Source organism: Ascidiella aspersa, chromosome 2 (genome assembly GCF_963924565.1).
Source record: "Ascidiella aspersa chromosome 2, kaAscAspe10.2, whole genome shotgun sequence".
NCBI classification, from domain to species: Eukaryota; Metazoa; Chordata; class Ascidiacea; order Phlebobranchia; family Ascidiidae; genus Ascidiella; species Ascidiella aspersa.
This window is the reverse complement of record NC_139448.1, coordinates 32,685,350-32,700,818: the sequence shown is the minus strand read 5'-3', so window position 1 is coordinate 32,700,818 and position 15,469 is coordinate 32,685,350. Positions and strand designations below refer to the sequence as shown.

At 38.3% G+C, this 15,469-nt stretch overlaps 1 protein-coding gene across 1 annotated transcript; it reads right to left on the bottom strand.

Annotated features, from left to right (window-relative positions):
- Window positions 1-389: 389 nt before the first annotated feature.
- LOC146164998 (uncharacterized) lies at window positions 390-12,627 on the bottom strand. Its single transcript, XM_083380903.1, has 5 exons — window positions 12,593-12,627; window positions 10,286-10,497; window positions 3,351-3,535; window positions 2,466-2,659; window positions 390-1,936 (listed from the first exon to the last, which is right to left on the bottom strand). Exons 1-5 carry the CDS (start codon window positions 12,625-12,627, stop codon window positions 1,717-1,719), a joined length of 846 nt encoding a protein of 281 aa, XP_083237029.1. The 3' UTR covers window positions 390-1,716.
- Window positions 12,628-15,469: the final 2,842 nt, after the last annotated feature.

The window sequence follows — 15,469 nt, the reverse complement described above, 5'->3', positions numbered from 1 at the left end:
TATTTTCTGTTTTTATTTTGTTTTAACAATAACTTAAAAAAAATTGCAATGCTAAACAAGAGGCGTGTAGAGGTTTAAAACCCTTAGGAAATCTCGTTTATTTCTGTGCATTTAAAGCTTAAGATAAAAACATATTCGTTTATCGATTGTTTTTCTGCACAAAATAACCCTGTTTATAAAATGAATCATTAACATTAAACACGTAATCATATAGTTTTAATTTTGTATGTTTTTTACTAGAACGCACCGAGTTTTGTTTAATCGATTGTGAAGGTGCATTTCCCGCTTTTTGTGTTTTAAAAATCGTGGAAGAGCGATCGTGACAAAATTTAAGATAAAAAAAAGCAAAAGTAGCACGGAAATTTCAGCACAAGGAAAAATAAGCAACATGTCTTTATTTAGTGCGTTTATTTGAATACAATTCAACAGCCATTCACAGTGGATCGAAATGCTTAAATCAACTCTCCATAATAAATGCCAACAGGTACGGCTGCAGCTAGACATTGAAATCACTAATATATTTACCAACCGACGACTTCAGAAGGGATAAATCACAGTTGTTATACACGTTTATAAATGTATGTTTCATATTTTTAACAAAGTAGGAATAATGTCATTGCACAGGTTTCTCATGCACTCATTTAACTAATATTCACAGGGCCCAATTAATGTCACGTAGTCGCTGTCCGATTGGGAGTGTATGTAAACGGTTCCCATCATGGTTATGATGACTTAAGTCAATGACTTGACTTGAAGTTTTTACGGTAAAATAACTTTAGTTAACTTTAGTCGTTTGGACAAATAATTTGACTTAGATTCAGTCATTCAATCAAAATTACTTGGGTTGAATCTAAGTGTCTTCGTCAAACAATTGTTTATAAAAGTACGTTATTTATCTCACTTTTTGCTCGTAAAACAATCAGCTTGAGAAACGTTGTATTTTATTTTAGTTGAGTGTCTAGAAATTTAGAATATTATAGAAATGCAGTGTTGTAATGACTTAAGTCAATGACATAACTTGACTTGACTTAAGTCTTTTGGGCAAATGACTTGACTTGACTTAAGTCATTTGGACAAATGACTTGGGTTAAAATAAATTGTTTTAATTAAGCAATTAATTATAAAATTGCGTTATTTAGCCCAATCTTTGCACATAAAATAATTTGCTTGTTATATGCTGCTTTTATGTTATTTTTGACTTGAGTTGCTCATAATAATCGGAGGAGTTTGCCGGTTTTCATAATTTAAAGTTTTATTTTTTTGGGCTGGACTTGAAGTTGACTTGCTCTAATTATGAATTGACTGGGACTTGACTCGGGAAACCGATGACTTGGACTGGGACTTGACTTGTTATTTATTCAACAACACTTGACCTGTACTTCAGTTATTTTACGAATGACTTGACTGGGACTTAAGTCATTTCAAAATGACTTGTTTACAACACTGTAGAAATGCAATGTTTTATTTTTATGTGAATATCGTGATTTAAAAATGACAAGCTCTAACAATGACTTGACTTGAACTTGACTTGGGCAAATGACCACTTAGACTGCGTCATGACTTATTATTTTTTGACTTGGACTTGAGTTATTTTACAAAATGACTTGACTAGGACTTAAGTCATTTCAAAATGACATGTTAACAACACTGGATCACATTACAGCGGACCAGGAATATTTGTGTCCGGAGTTCGAAATTCGGCAACTAGTGTGTTCTTCATTCCAGATAGACGGCAAAAACGGTAACAATGCAGTACATGGAGCCATTTTCGTACTTGCACGAAACGTAGCTGTCGCTCTTGGGGTCCCAGGCGCAGAGGCTGGCCACCTGCACCCCCTGGTCCATCTTCTGGCCCAAAGTGACGTAGACTACGCAGCGGTAGCGTTGGGTAAGAACCGTGCTCTTGACTTCTTCTTTCACCTCGTCAGCGATTTTCCTGGATTTAGAGAATTTTTTTTTTCATCAGAAGACATTTTTTTAAATATAGAGATGTTTTGTTTTAATTATCATGGCCTTGAAATACTGTAATGGCATTTCTGTTGAAAGACGTAGTCTATTATGTACCTTGTCACCAACTGGGAATGACTTTTTCACTGGTCTTTACCTAATTTATCATGGTTCGATTCGGTACCGTGCAGTTTCCTATCTTAATATTTCACTCGTTTGACAATTGCATTGGTCCAGATTTATCCCCAAAACACGGCAAACAAAAATGTTTTGAATAGATTTCTCAAAACAAACAAACAAATTATAGTAATACTAAAAACATTTAAATTCTATTTAGCTACAAGACAGCATGCTGGAGAATTGTCCCATGTCCTTTGCTTAATCTTGGAGTAAACTTAAAATAAAAATCAATAAAAAATAAAATTTCTGGTTAGTAAAGACACCAAGCTAGCAGTCGCCTAACTTAACTTCTATCGTGAACTGTTCAACCTAATAGTGTGTCTCATGACGTCGCCTACCTGGACAGCGTGGACGCAGACTGGATGACGTCATCGTACTTGACGTCACAGAGCTTGCGTCGCAGATAATCGTCGACGACGCGTCGACATTTGTCCAAGCTCGGTTTCTCGTCAGGCGCCATCTTATAGGTGGGTTCGACTTCCATGGGTGGCGCGAAGGTGCGGCGATGACCTCTGCTGAAGCTTCGGTCCAGCTGTGGATTGGAATGATATATGTGACGTCATGCTCAAAATGACGTCATGATTTTTTTTTAAAAGAGGCATTGGCGAATTTAAAAGAGGCATTGGTCCAGGTCACACTAGCGGGATGCACCACCCATAAAAACAATCTTTAGTGGACGTTCTGATAATGTACTATTTATAATTTTTTTCTTGTAAATCCATAGTTTGGTGCCCCTATAATGGATGATTTTTTGTTTTGTTTTTCTATAATTTCAAGTCAATACCTACAAACTTTAACGTATTCAGTTACACTTCAACAAATTAAAAAAATTATTTGCCTGAATTCACAAGGAAACGGATAAGACCAATGATTCCCAGTCTTTGGCACCTGTTTTTATTATTTAGTTCTCCAAGAGCCCGTGACATAAAAAGTACAACTATAGTCAAATCGTAGAAAGTTACTTCACGGACCTCGAAATCTACGCAGCATTTAGGTCCACGTCAAGTCATTTGTCCAGCATACTTAAGTCAAGTCTATTAGTTTAAAAACAGTGACTTAAGTGCACTTAACTCAAGTCAAGTCGTCATTTACTTAAGTGCACTTCACTTAAGTCAAGTCGCATTTACTTAAGTGCACTTAACTCAAGTCAAGTCGTCATTGACTTAAGTGCACTTCACTCAAGTCAAGTCGTCATTGACTTGTTTCAACACTGCCTCTCTTACCCAACAAAAGGTCCTCTGTTCGTTCTGTTTCTCGACAACCCGCTGTTTGAGGTTCTTGGTGAACTTGCGCCAGATCATGATGTCCCTCAGATTCATCCTTCGCGTGTCGTTGAGCGCCGGGAGGGAGGCGCCGCTGCTCCCCACTCCTCCCACTCCTGCTCCTATTCCTCCTGAAGAGGAGGCAGCTGCGGGAAGAATCCGCGTTGAGGTGCTTTTACGTTTCCACATAATTGTTTTTATCACTGAGTATTGTGTAACTTAGCTTAGCACTTGCCAGTTATGGGCTAAATTGCGATTGTAGGCGCTGCGAATAGGAGATATAAAGCAGACTTTAACACCTCTATATAATATTAGTTGTATTATTTAATATAATTGAAAGCGAAATGTCGCTAGTTCTCATTTCTAATAATGTGGTTTTACGTTTCCACGTAGTTTTTTGTCACTGTGTAACTTAGTAGTGAGGCTAATGGCTGTTGTTGCGAGCGGTTCGAACAAAATGAAGCAAAACAAAAGACAATGACAGTTACTTTTTGTATATTCTGGCTGAGCTACCAAAGCTGTGTTGTAAACAAGTCATGTGTAACTGAGCATTACATTATGCCATTACGGTCTTTGCATTGAATAAAAAATCACTTACTACAAACATTTGTTATTATTCAGTAAGAAACCTCATTGTCTTATAACAATTCGCTATTTTAACTGCACCGTCCGTCGTCAAGAGATTAAAAAGAATACGAATTTACTTGCTGTCAGCAATCAACAACTAATCACAAAGTTAGGAACAAAATGCACGGTAAAGGCATTCAATATACTGTTGCTGTAAATCTGCTACAAACTGTCCATTATGATTCACCTCTGGAACTAGCAAAATTAATTAAATTCAATCGGCAGCGGTACCTCTACGACATTTGGCAGAATAATTACAACATTCTGCAAAAGAAATTTGCTGTATCCCTGTATAACCCATTGACATCTAAACTGAGAAAATTAAAGAAAAATCTACCAGAAGCAAGTATTCCTCTCAGATTTGAAAAAAAACTTTCGCCTCGGTTGTAATACTTTGTTTATCAGACATCGTCAATACTGTTTTTTAATGCAATGTAGGCTGCTATAAAGGCGTGACTGTCTTAAGCTCGAAGTTATTCTTAGTCTGAGTTTTTTTAACCTCCCAGTTGCGTGACAATATACTTCAGGAGATTGGTCTACCAAAAGAAGCCACAAACCATTAATTAATGCTATTCATTCGACGTTAGCTTTTCCAATGAAACCCGAGACCCTATTAAACAATGCAAAAACACCATTATGCGACAAAAATCTAAAATTCGGTTCGTATCTGTCAACCATACATCCTAATACCAGTCATAAATCTTCTTTAGCGAACATCCAGCTACTTAAAAGGCGCGTAAAGAAGCTTTCTCGCCAACAACCAACACACAAGGATACGACCCGCATCGCAAAGGCATGTAAACAAGCCTGAATGTCACGCAACTTTTTACTCGGCATTCACGGCTTGGCGCGCAGCCGACGCACAATGCGTCGACGTTCCGGCTAACAAACGATCCGTGTTTTTGCGTGCTGTGTATTGTCGCAACGACACAGCATTTTCAAGGCCGGTCAGTTAGCATTGTACACCTAACGGTAATCTTTAACCGGATCACTGTGAGCTTTGTGTCCTGCCATTTTTTTCCTGGGTAACAACTGTTTTTTTTTTGGGGGGGGAGTGTAAATACTAAAATTATTACTACTAATTACATTGACAATAACGCTTACACCATAATCAAAAAGGTAAGAACGTTAACTTTCTGCCGATGCGCAGTTCAGGCATTCCCATCCTCCGTTTTAGCCAATGGGAAGAAAGCTACTACACCTTCATCACTTATTTTCAGGGAGTCGAACCGGAACCGAACCAGAACTTTATGAACCGGTTTTGGGTCAATTCTTTCCGAATCGTAACCGAACCTGAACCGGTTTTTATAAGATTTTAAGGAGAAACCGGAACTGAACCGAGTAATTTGAAAGTACCTTGAACCTTAACCGAACCCGAACCTGTAAACAAAAGCGGTTTGCTTCAGCATGACGTCACGGAACTTAGATTAAATGACTTACAATTCAAAGATTATTCTCTACATTTATCGACCCACATTTTGAGATTTAACGCAAATTATATTGTATCTGAACCGGAACTTTATGAACCGGTTTTGAAATAGCGATGTTCGAACCGGAGCTGAACCGGAACTTGTAAATTACTCCGAACCGAAACCGGAACTGAACCGGATTCCGAAAAAAATCCTTGAACCCGAACCGAACCTGAACCGGAAAAGTCAAACGGTTCGACTGCCTGTTTATTTTACACTTACTTTCTTTACTTTCTTTTAGATAGTAAAAAAAACTTCTTTTTGTACACAAGCGTTGAATGCACCCGATCTCATCCGATTTTGGAAGTTACGCACACTTGGGATTGTTTAGTACCTGGATGGGTGACCGCCTAGGAATATTAATTGTCGTAAGAAAAAAACCTTTTAAATGCACTAGACTGGTTCAAGGCCACCTGAAAAGCGTTTGTTTTAAAATAGGAGGGGACTATTTACCATGACAGCAACGTTAACCGGGCAAATAGCATCTATACCTTTGAAATATGAAATATATGATTTTTCCCTTCTATAGATTCGTTTGCTGGTTTTAATTTCACGGTTTAATCGCTTGTCATTTTAAATTGCATTTCGATGTTAAAATTAATGTTTTAAAGTGACTTCATTGGTTCACATCTAATAATTACATAAATTACTTTAGCGCCACTAAAAATGCATATCTTTTAACTATTGATTTTGAGCATTTTTCATTATCCCGAGTGAATGGCAATCTGATTTTCCGCAACTTTTTTACACATTTATTGTTGAACCAAATTTCACATGACCACCGTCATATAAACCATATTTGTTTTAACGTTACACACGAAAGGCGCCCGTTTTAGTCATTCTTGATGAAATTGTTATCTAGGTTGGCCAGTTTACTTATGTAACTCACTTGACTTTACCTTGAAATTACTAGAGTGGTTTCATGGTTATCTTGAAAACCGCCTATTTCCACCAATATGTTGGCCCTTCTTTAAACTCATATAGAGAAGTTTAAATATAACCACTTGAAAAGCAATCAACATCTTTTTTGGACCCTATCTTTACTCAAACTTCGCCAAGCTAATATCTTACACTTGAATACTTAAAAAATGGCCTTGCAATTCAGCAAAGACTTGGTGCAAGACACAAAAAGTGGCCACAAAAGGGAGCCTGGCGTCTTTTGAAGTGGCCAGGAATACCGGTCCAGTCATGCCCCAATCCAAACAAACTCCATCAGTGCGACGCGCGGACGACCATTTCATGCTGTGGCCACAATAGGCTCGAGATAGCATCATGCTGCAGTCAAGTCAATTGTTCGGGCAATATATCCCACTTAACGGCGTGGTCAGGTTCTTAATAAGCGTACAAGCGCCGAGAAAACATCACAAACAGCACTTCGGCATGACAACGTTTTTTAAAGTGGTAGTGTCTGATCTGTTTTGCTTGGTTTTGATTTGTTCTCCATCGACATCAAACGATAATGTGTAGTACCCTATAATATTAGGCCAAATCGTTATATATCATCTTCAAGTCCCAAATTTAGGCCATCAACCTCTTGGAACTGAAAATCTCTAAATGTCTCAAGAAAATCCATTGGCCCTCTTATTTCAACAAAACAAAAATATCGTGTGCAGTACATGAATCAATTGTACGCCCAAGATTTTTTTTCAAGTTTCAGGCAATAAACAAAATTTTCCAAAAAAAGTTTTCCAACAGTCAATAATTACTAATAATTAATTTGGGCTTGAAAACCACTACGCTACGCAAGGGGACTCATAAGTGCAAATAGAAAAACGATTCCTTAATTTTTAACTTAACAAACCAAAACTATTGTTTTTAACCTTGCGTAAACTTTATCAAAAAAGTAGGCGAGATCTAAAAGCGCTTATTTATTTGCCTAATACAACAGCTTACTATTTTTACCCAATTTAAAAGCATCTCAGCTTTTCAAGCTCGATTACAAGAAATAATTTTGCGAAATTCGTAATCCGCCAATCTACCTGTGCCTTTCTCTAAGCTGCTACCCGTATTTTATTGCCGTCGATTAAGTAAGTCGTCCATATGTAACCTACGTCAGCAGAACTTGTCGAACATTGTACTACACATGTTAACTGTTTCACCAATTGCTTGCCCGCGTATATCAATGAAGTCGAGTTTTGGAACTTCGCCTAAACTAGCTTTATTCTTCTTCTTGTAATAGGCGTTTAAATAATGCTCCAACCATTTTAATTTGTCAAATCAATCATTGTGATATTAGCTGAAGGAAATCACTTAAATCATAACAAAACTGATGCCCTGGCTTATCTGTAATTGCAAACCTGTTTGTTCAAACTAGAGGACCAAAATGTAAAACAATGTTCCGACATATAATATATTTTTTTACACCTTAAATCTTACTAACTTGTTGGGGAAAACGTTTTGACATGCATTTCTTGCATTTTGCATAACGTTTTAATTACATATTAACTCCTGGTACAGTTATTGAAGCAGTTTGGCCAATCGTAACAAACTTTCTTTTTTTGTCTACTTATGTGCTGCTCTGCACACGTTCGCACCCTTATTCAAAAACAAACAAGTTACATTTACCACAGCAACTCCATTTCAGAACAAACACGAAAAAGCATTTATTGCAGATTATTATACAACAAAAAGAAAGCACTGACTTAACTACAGTCTTCTAAGCTGCCTTTTCACCGTTCTGCAATATCCGTTTTGCCAGTACAAACTTGTACCCTCTACTTTAGCCTTTTACAGTCTTTATATCCGTCTTTTTGGTTACGCAACGATCGTTATGCTAGACGAGCTACCGCTTTGTTGTTTCTATTTTCCTAGCCATGCCGTTAAGCACAATTGGGTACCGCGCATTGAGGGCACTTTGTGTCACACCGGCGATTTTATCGGTCGTAATGTTACAACAAATCGCGTTCTGCTGCTGCCAAATCACAAAAGGCTAAATACTTATAGCCTCAGCTGTTGTAATGACTTAAGTCATTGACTTGACTTGAGTTTTAGATACAAAAGACTTGACTTGGACTTAAGTCGGTTAAAAACAAGTGTATTTATTAACATTATTTTATCAAATTTGGCTATTTTCTCGAGTTTTTCACTTGAAACAATTAGATTGCTATAGATGTTGTTTTTGGTATTTTTTATTTAATTATTGTTCGTAATAGGACGCGTTTACTAGTTTTAATAGTTTTTTGTTTAATTTAGATAGGCTACTTGTGATTTGACTTAGAGATGAGCTAGGCGTCTAACCTATAACTTTATAATTTAATTGCTCAACTCTTTTTACTTTTTTGCACCTTTCGTTAACATTTTTTCTGCAAAATTTAGCAAACCAGCATAAAAAACGCGATTCTGTAAAAAAAATTGGTCTGTAAAACTTGCAAATCCCAACTTCGTCGCTAGGATAGCTATAGGCTACAACAGAAAGTGCTTCTCATAATTTACTAAACCCTACATTTGCAAGAATTTATTTAAGCGACAATGCAGTCAGGGAACACTTATCCCGTAACAAGAACTAAACAAAGTCTTCTTAAAGTTTTTTTTATTTATTTGAGTCACTTTTTACATTTAAACAAATGTAGATGCTAATCCGACTAAAACCCTTGTTGATAAAAAAAACAGCCCACAGCTAGACATATCTAGCAGCCCACACCAAATATGAAATAAAGTGCGATTTTTTAATCTTTCTCGTAACCAGTTATATTTACAAGGGCAAAGTTAAGTTCCACCAACCAACAGCGACACACTTCTAGCATTTTACACCAATTTTGAATTAAAGGTCATATTTTTGTAATTTTTCTCGTAACTCTTAACACTTTCAAGCGCGAAGTCGAGTTACATCAAATTCAAACTCTTGGTACCAACCAACCAACCAACCGGCATCTACACATATCTAGCATTCTACACCAATAGTGAATTAAAATGCACAATTTTTTAATTTACTTTACTTATTCGTGTAACTCATTACATTTTCAAGCGTCAAGTCAAAGTAAATCAAACTCAAACTCTTGCTAACCACTGGTTAGTGGCCCCAACCAACCAACAGCTACACATATCTAACATTCAGCACTAATTTAAAATTAAAGTGAATTTTTTTAATTTTCTAGTAACTCGTTAAGCGCAATGGAAAGTTAAATCCAACCTCAACTCTTGCCAGCCTTCACCGACAAACAACTAAACATCTCTCTATAGCATTTTTCACCAGCTATGAATAAGAATGCAATATTGTTTAGTTTTCTTTATTTAACCAGTAACTCGCTACTTTTACAAGCGACAAGTTGAGTTAATCCAAATCTAAATCGTGCTAACCACTAAGCGACCAGAAGCTACACGTATCTAGCCTTCAGAACCAATTAATTACCAATTAAAGTGCAAATTTTGATTATTTGTTGTAACTCGTTATATTTTTAAGCGCAAATCAAAATTAATCCAACCCCAATTTTTGCCAACCTCCAACCGCCGTATGTTACACATTTCTAGCATTCTACACCAATTATGAATTAAAGTACAATATTTTTCTAATTTTCTTCATTTATCCTAATAAATTTTTGACCGCAAATCGAATTAAATCCAACTCAAACTTTTGTTACCTAACAGCCAACCAGCATCCACATATGTCTAGCATTGTACACCAATTATGAATTAAAGAGCATAGTGGTTTAATTTTACTCGTAACTCTTTACATTTTCAAACGCCAAATCAAGCTAAATCAAACTCAAACTCTTGCCAACCACCAACCAACTATAGCAGCTACATGTTTCTAGCCCCCATCACCAATAGCGATTCGGACATATTCAAAACCCCCATGCTTACTCTCAGTGATCTTGGACTGTCTGCGCGAAGGCCCGGGCATCACTGTCGAGCTTCTGGCGTACTGCTGCGAGTGTAGGGCACTCGATCGTCTGCGGTTCGGGACGGCCCAAGCCCCCACAGAGGCGCCGGGCTGCTCCACGGAACCCTCCAAGACCGAGGCGTGGTGCGCGGACGGCGCTGAGATGGATCCGAGGCGGGAGGCCATCGCCATTCTGCAAAAACGGCGGACAGCTTTAAACGCGTGCTGACATGAGCAGGCGTCGCTTTTTGGTTGTTACGCGTGTACACAGCCCCCCCCCCCCAGCAAAAGATACACCAGTTATTGCTTTTGTTTAAGTTTAGTGTGTTGGCGCTTCTTTTTTATGCTAAGTTAAGCGTTCATGCAGTCGCCTCACTTATAAGCAAGCCTGAGTTTGCGTTTGCAGTGCACTAAACGCCCTTCCAGTTAACAAATAGCCTTTTCTCCGTCTTATAATAAGGTTAAAAGAATTTGTTTCGACAAGAAGAACTTGTTTTGGTGCGTATATGAATTAGCCTCGCAGTAAAAAGCAGTTTTGGTGCAAAACACCAAAGCAGCCCTAGAGCAAACAACGCCTTTTGTGCTCTTATAGGAGTAGAAAGATTCGCTTTCCTTTCTTATGCTAGCAATGAGCAGGCGTTAGTTTGTATTGGCAACGGTCTTTAACAGCCTCCCAGCAACACAAAATGCCTGTTCTGCCTCTTAAAGAGGTTAAAAGCTGATTTTGGCGAATCTAGCATACATACAACTGCCTCCCATATAAACAAGCACAAGCTTGCCTTGAAAACGCCTTAAAGCAGCCTCCCAGCACAAAAATGCTTGTTCGTCCACGTAGATGTTAAAAAGCACTAATTTTGACGAACTGTACGGCAATACAACAGCCACACTCTTAAGCAATAGCTAGTTTATGTTGCAACGCGTTAAATTAGCCTTCCAGCAAAAATTAGCTTCCTGATCTTGCCCTTTCAATCGTTAAAAAATCCCGGCGAATGGTGCGTACACATTCAGCCGCCAAGGTCATGTCGACGTGCCTTGTGCGATTTTAGGGCTCAAGGAAAATAAACAAGGCCTCCCCCTAACCCCCCTAGGACAAAGGGATCGTGCGGGCGTCGACAGATCGCTGTCTGATCGTTGCACAATGGCATCTGCCTCGGCCCAAGATAAACTGAGTCCGAACGGCGTGTTCGCTTTAGATTTGTATGTTTAGGTTATGAAGCACGCGACATTGCTGTGTTTTGCTGTCGGTTTGAATAGTAGCAGTGCTTGCTTTTGAGAGCGACTGAAAGGCGAGTTAATTACGATTGTACGTTACGGTGCAAGTTTGCCAAATTGCGCCAATTGTTACCTTGTCTGTTAGAAGCAATAGAAATTGTGACACGCGAGGGTCAAATAAACAACAGTATTTTAGCACAGTTGAAATTCTACGCTACCCTCGGTGGAACACTTTTTATTTTATGGCTGCGTCCTTACATTTACCATAACTATAACAACTACAGTACAGAATGCACGAATCTGTAATGAATCTTGAAGATGAATGTCATCGCCAAGTAGGCCTATTTGGATTTGACATTTACTTTCAAAGTATACCGACTAATGTTTCTCATTTTTTAGCGGCAACTCTTAACTTAACGTATTAACAGCGAAAACTTGTTGACCCATTTTTTACTGAACTTTCAGTAAGTGAACAAAGCATAAGAGAATATCAGCAAGAAGTTTGAAATGAACTGATATTGTTTTTTGGTTGTTAATTCCACCATTGTCTTAAACGAAAGTATGAACGCAAAATAAAAAAATATCTACAATACATTTCCTCGAACGTATACCAAATGTTAATATGATAGTATTTACAATTGCAGTAATATGTACGCCGGCTATCATCGTAATGGAATTGTGGACTTTTTTGGGCTTTAATTTCAAAGCTTTAACTGATATTGTCTTTATTTGTTAATTCCACTATTGTCATATACCCTACATTTTACGCACACTGCATGTTCAACGCAGACGAAATGTAAATAGGAAAGTGTAGGGAAAAGCAGTAATATGTACGACGGTTTGATTAATTGTTATCATTGTAATGGAATTGTGGACTTTTTTGGGTTTTAATTTCAAAATTTTACCGTATATTTTATTTAAGTTGTTATTTTACAATCGTCTTAAACCGATTTCAAGCAAACGCAAACTTAAATTGCTGTTGTCAACAACCGACTTGGCCGTGAATTCCAAACAGAGTTTAATTTACAAAACAGACAAAAACACCACTCCCGTTATAAAGGAGGCGAGCAACCTACCCGCTCATTTTTCTTCCTGGTCTTGCAAAGGGCATGGCTTGCGGCTTGTCAAAAGACTCTGAAGAAGTGCTGGAACGCTGAAGGTATTGGAATGATGATACAGTTCCTGAACTGCCGCTGGTTAGTGTGCTTACGCTCATCTTGAAGGTTATATGCTTGCCAAAACAGGCTTAGGTTTAGAGAAATTTATACGCTGAAAAACAAAACAGGTGTACAAAATACATAAATTTGAAAGTTAACCCTCAATAAAAATACGTTAAACCTCTTCAGAGAAAATCATATCGCACTTATCTTATTTTTTTCCATTTTTCCCCTTTTAATTGCATGTGCTTCACCGTGAAAATGTTTACATAATAACAGAATACACACGCGAAACAGGACGTAAAATAGTTTTTAAAGAGCACTCGAAAATAACGCCAAAAAATAATTTGGACCACCTAATTATAAATCAAAGTCGAGCAATACATGAAGTACTGACCAAACTTCGACGAAAAGTCTATTTGATTTATCAGATTTATCAAATACTACTCGTTTCTTCATTTCCCCTGCCCCAAGCCCCCAAAAATTGTCGCCTAAACAAACATCCAAAATCGTTTAAGCCGTCGTTTGTTCTGAAGCACCCTATACACCGCGACAGGGGTCCTTCGTTTGAATGTAATCTCACCAAAGCTACCGAACAAAATCGGAGGTGAACTTATTTGTGCACTTCTCTGTTTGGCTTTGGCGCTGCCCGCAATTTATAGCTTCCTACCAGCCAACAGGTTCAGCATAATAAGCTAAACAAACCGAAGCTAAAGGTTCTCGCAGTCCACGTGGGGCCTGAAGACAAAAAGCTGGTGTTTTGCATTTATTTTAAACTTCTTCAATCCGCCTATGGAGAGAAAAGGGTCTACGTTGCTTATAACATAGGGTCCCATACGAAATTCGGGACTCAGTTACTTATCCCCGCATTTATAAACTGCGATCTGATCGACGAATAAAAGCCCTTTAATCCTAAAGCGACTCCTGTGATCTGATAAAAAAGGGCTTCATAGCTTAATTCTATATTGTTGACTTCGCTACCTACAAATACTATAAATATATTGCGGCAACCAAATTAACATTTTTGCAGAGTAGTTTACCGCTAATTGAAATTGAAACAACACAAACTAACTGTACAAAAGTAGAAGCGTATTTCTTCTATTATTGCTGATCGTACACAAAAACATTCTCAGAGGCTTAACAGTAGAGTAAAAACCTGAATTTATAAGAATCTAAGATATCGTACATAAAAATTCTCATTAGCTCATCAGTAGAGTAAAACTTTGAGTCCCTGAGAATCTAAAATATCTTTTAGCACCCTTGAGCATTATAAATGACACTCCGCTTGGGAGCCACAAGCCTAAGGTCCCGCAAGACTTAATTGACCACGAAAACCACGAAACCACATACTTAAACCTGCGAAAAACACACCCATCATTCGACTGTCCACACACGCGCACTAACACAAGCCCGGGTCGCAAATAAAATATCGCCTGGCCCGCGGTATCGCTGCCAAACTGCTCTGGATTAACAAAACAGAGAGAGGCTAAAAAGGCAAAGCTGGGGCACCGACTGACAGGCCATCGCTCGACGGGCGAAGCTAAAAGGCCGCGAGGCAAAGCGTCCGTCGACCGACAAAGGCCAAAAACAACACGGGCAAACGAGTGATCATGCTGCTGGCTACTCAAGCCTAGAAATGGGTCAAACAGCTATGGCCGCAAGAACCTCTCCATAGGTTCTTCATATTCCAAGGGCACGGCCGCACAATGCGGACAGTCAGGGTCAATATTGGGTTACGGCGCCCGAAAGGCCATTGGCCAATTTCGGCGGCGGACCTGACGCCGTCACCTCAAGCCCCCCTCCCCCCAACACCCCCCGCGTTTGTGAGTTCCTGTGGCAACGCGGAGATTAGATCGAGCTTGGTCAAATATTGCCGCGCGATTTTTTTTCTCCGCCTGCGCGACGTTTGACAAATGGGCGCCTTTGTAGAGCTGGCGTGCGCTTGGAGAGGCGTGGTTTAGGCTTTTTTTGTTATTGGCCCTAACCCGGGCTGAGCTGCAAACGGCGCTCTTTTGCTCTCTCGCAGTATGTTTTCGGCATTGGAGGTTTGGGCACGTGTTACATTCTCGATCTTCGTCAAATATTAACGTGTTTGATTTATCCGCTGTGGCAAAACAAATTGGTTTCTCTTTTTTGGTTTATGTAAGCAAAATAACATTTTTTCCAGTTTGTAATGACTAAAGTTCAATGAATATACTGTTGCTGCCAGGCATTGTATTAATTATAAAGAAGGTTTTTCCGACAATTATTTATTCTGTACCGACGTTTCGATAACCTATCCAGGTAATCTTCATCAGGGCATATAAACTTGTGACTAAAGTTCACTTATGTCGTGTTTTAAAATGACTTGTTTTAAAATGACTTGACTTAAGTATTTTGAACATATGACTTGGCTTGAAATTAAGTGTTTTTTTTCATTAAGCATTTTTTTTATAAAATTGGGTTATTTTCTTAATTTGTGCACAGAAAACGATTTGCTTCGTATATGTTGCGTTTATGTAATTTTTTACTTGACTTATTGCTCATAATGACTTCGACGGGGAATTGACTTGTCATTTATTTCAAGACTTGACTTGGAGTTTACTTATTCTATGAATGACTCGACTGGGACTTCCGTCATTTAAGAATGACTTGTTCATAACACTGCTATTTTCCATATGTTTATCCTTTTTTACCCTTATTTTTGTTTTTTATAAGCCAAATAGTTGTCAAAAGCAGATCGAAAATTAGCTGCGCAATTTCGCCGAGGCATATTTTGCTGACCGCTAAATGTCCTTTTCGATCTCCAGTTTGTGC

Excerpts from the sequence above, each read along its gene's own strand:
- LOC146164998 (XM_083380903.1), bottom strand. The coding sequence starts at position 12,627 with ATGCCCTTTGCAAGACCAGGAAGAAAAATGAGCGG. Across the intron at positions 10,498-12,592 it reads CCAGGAAGAAAAATGAGCGG|AATGGCGATGGCCTCCCGCC; the intron begins GTAGGTTGCTCG and ends CCGTTTTTGCAG. Across the intron at positions 1,937-2,465 it reads TCTGCGTCCACGCTGTCCAG|GAAAATCGCTGACGAGGTGA; the intron begins GTAGGCGACGTC and ends CTCTAAATCCAG.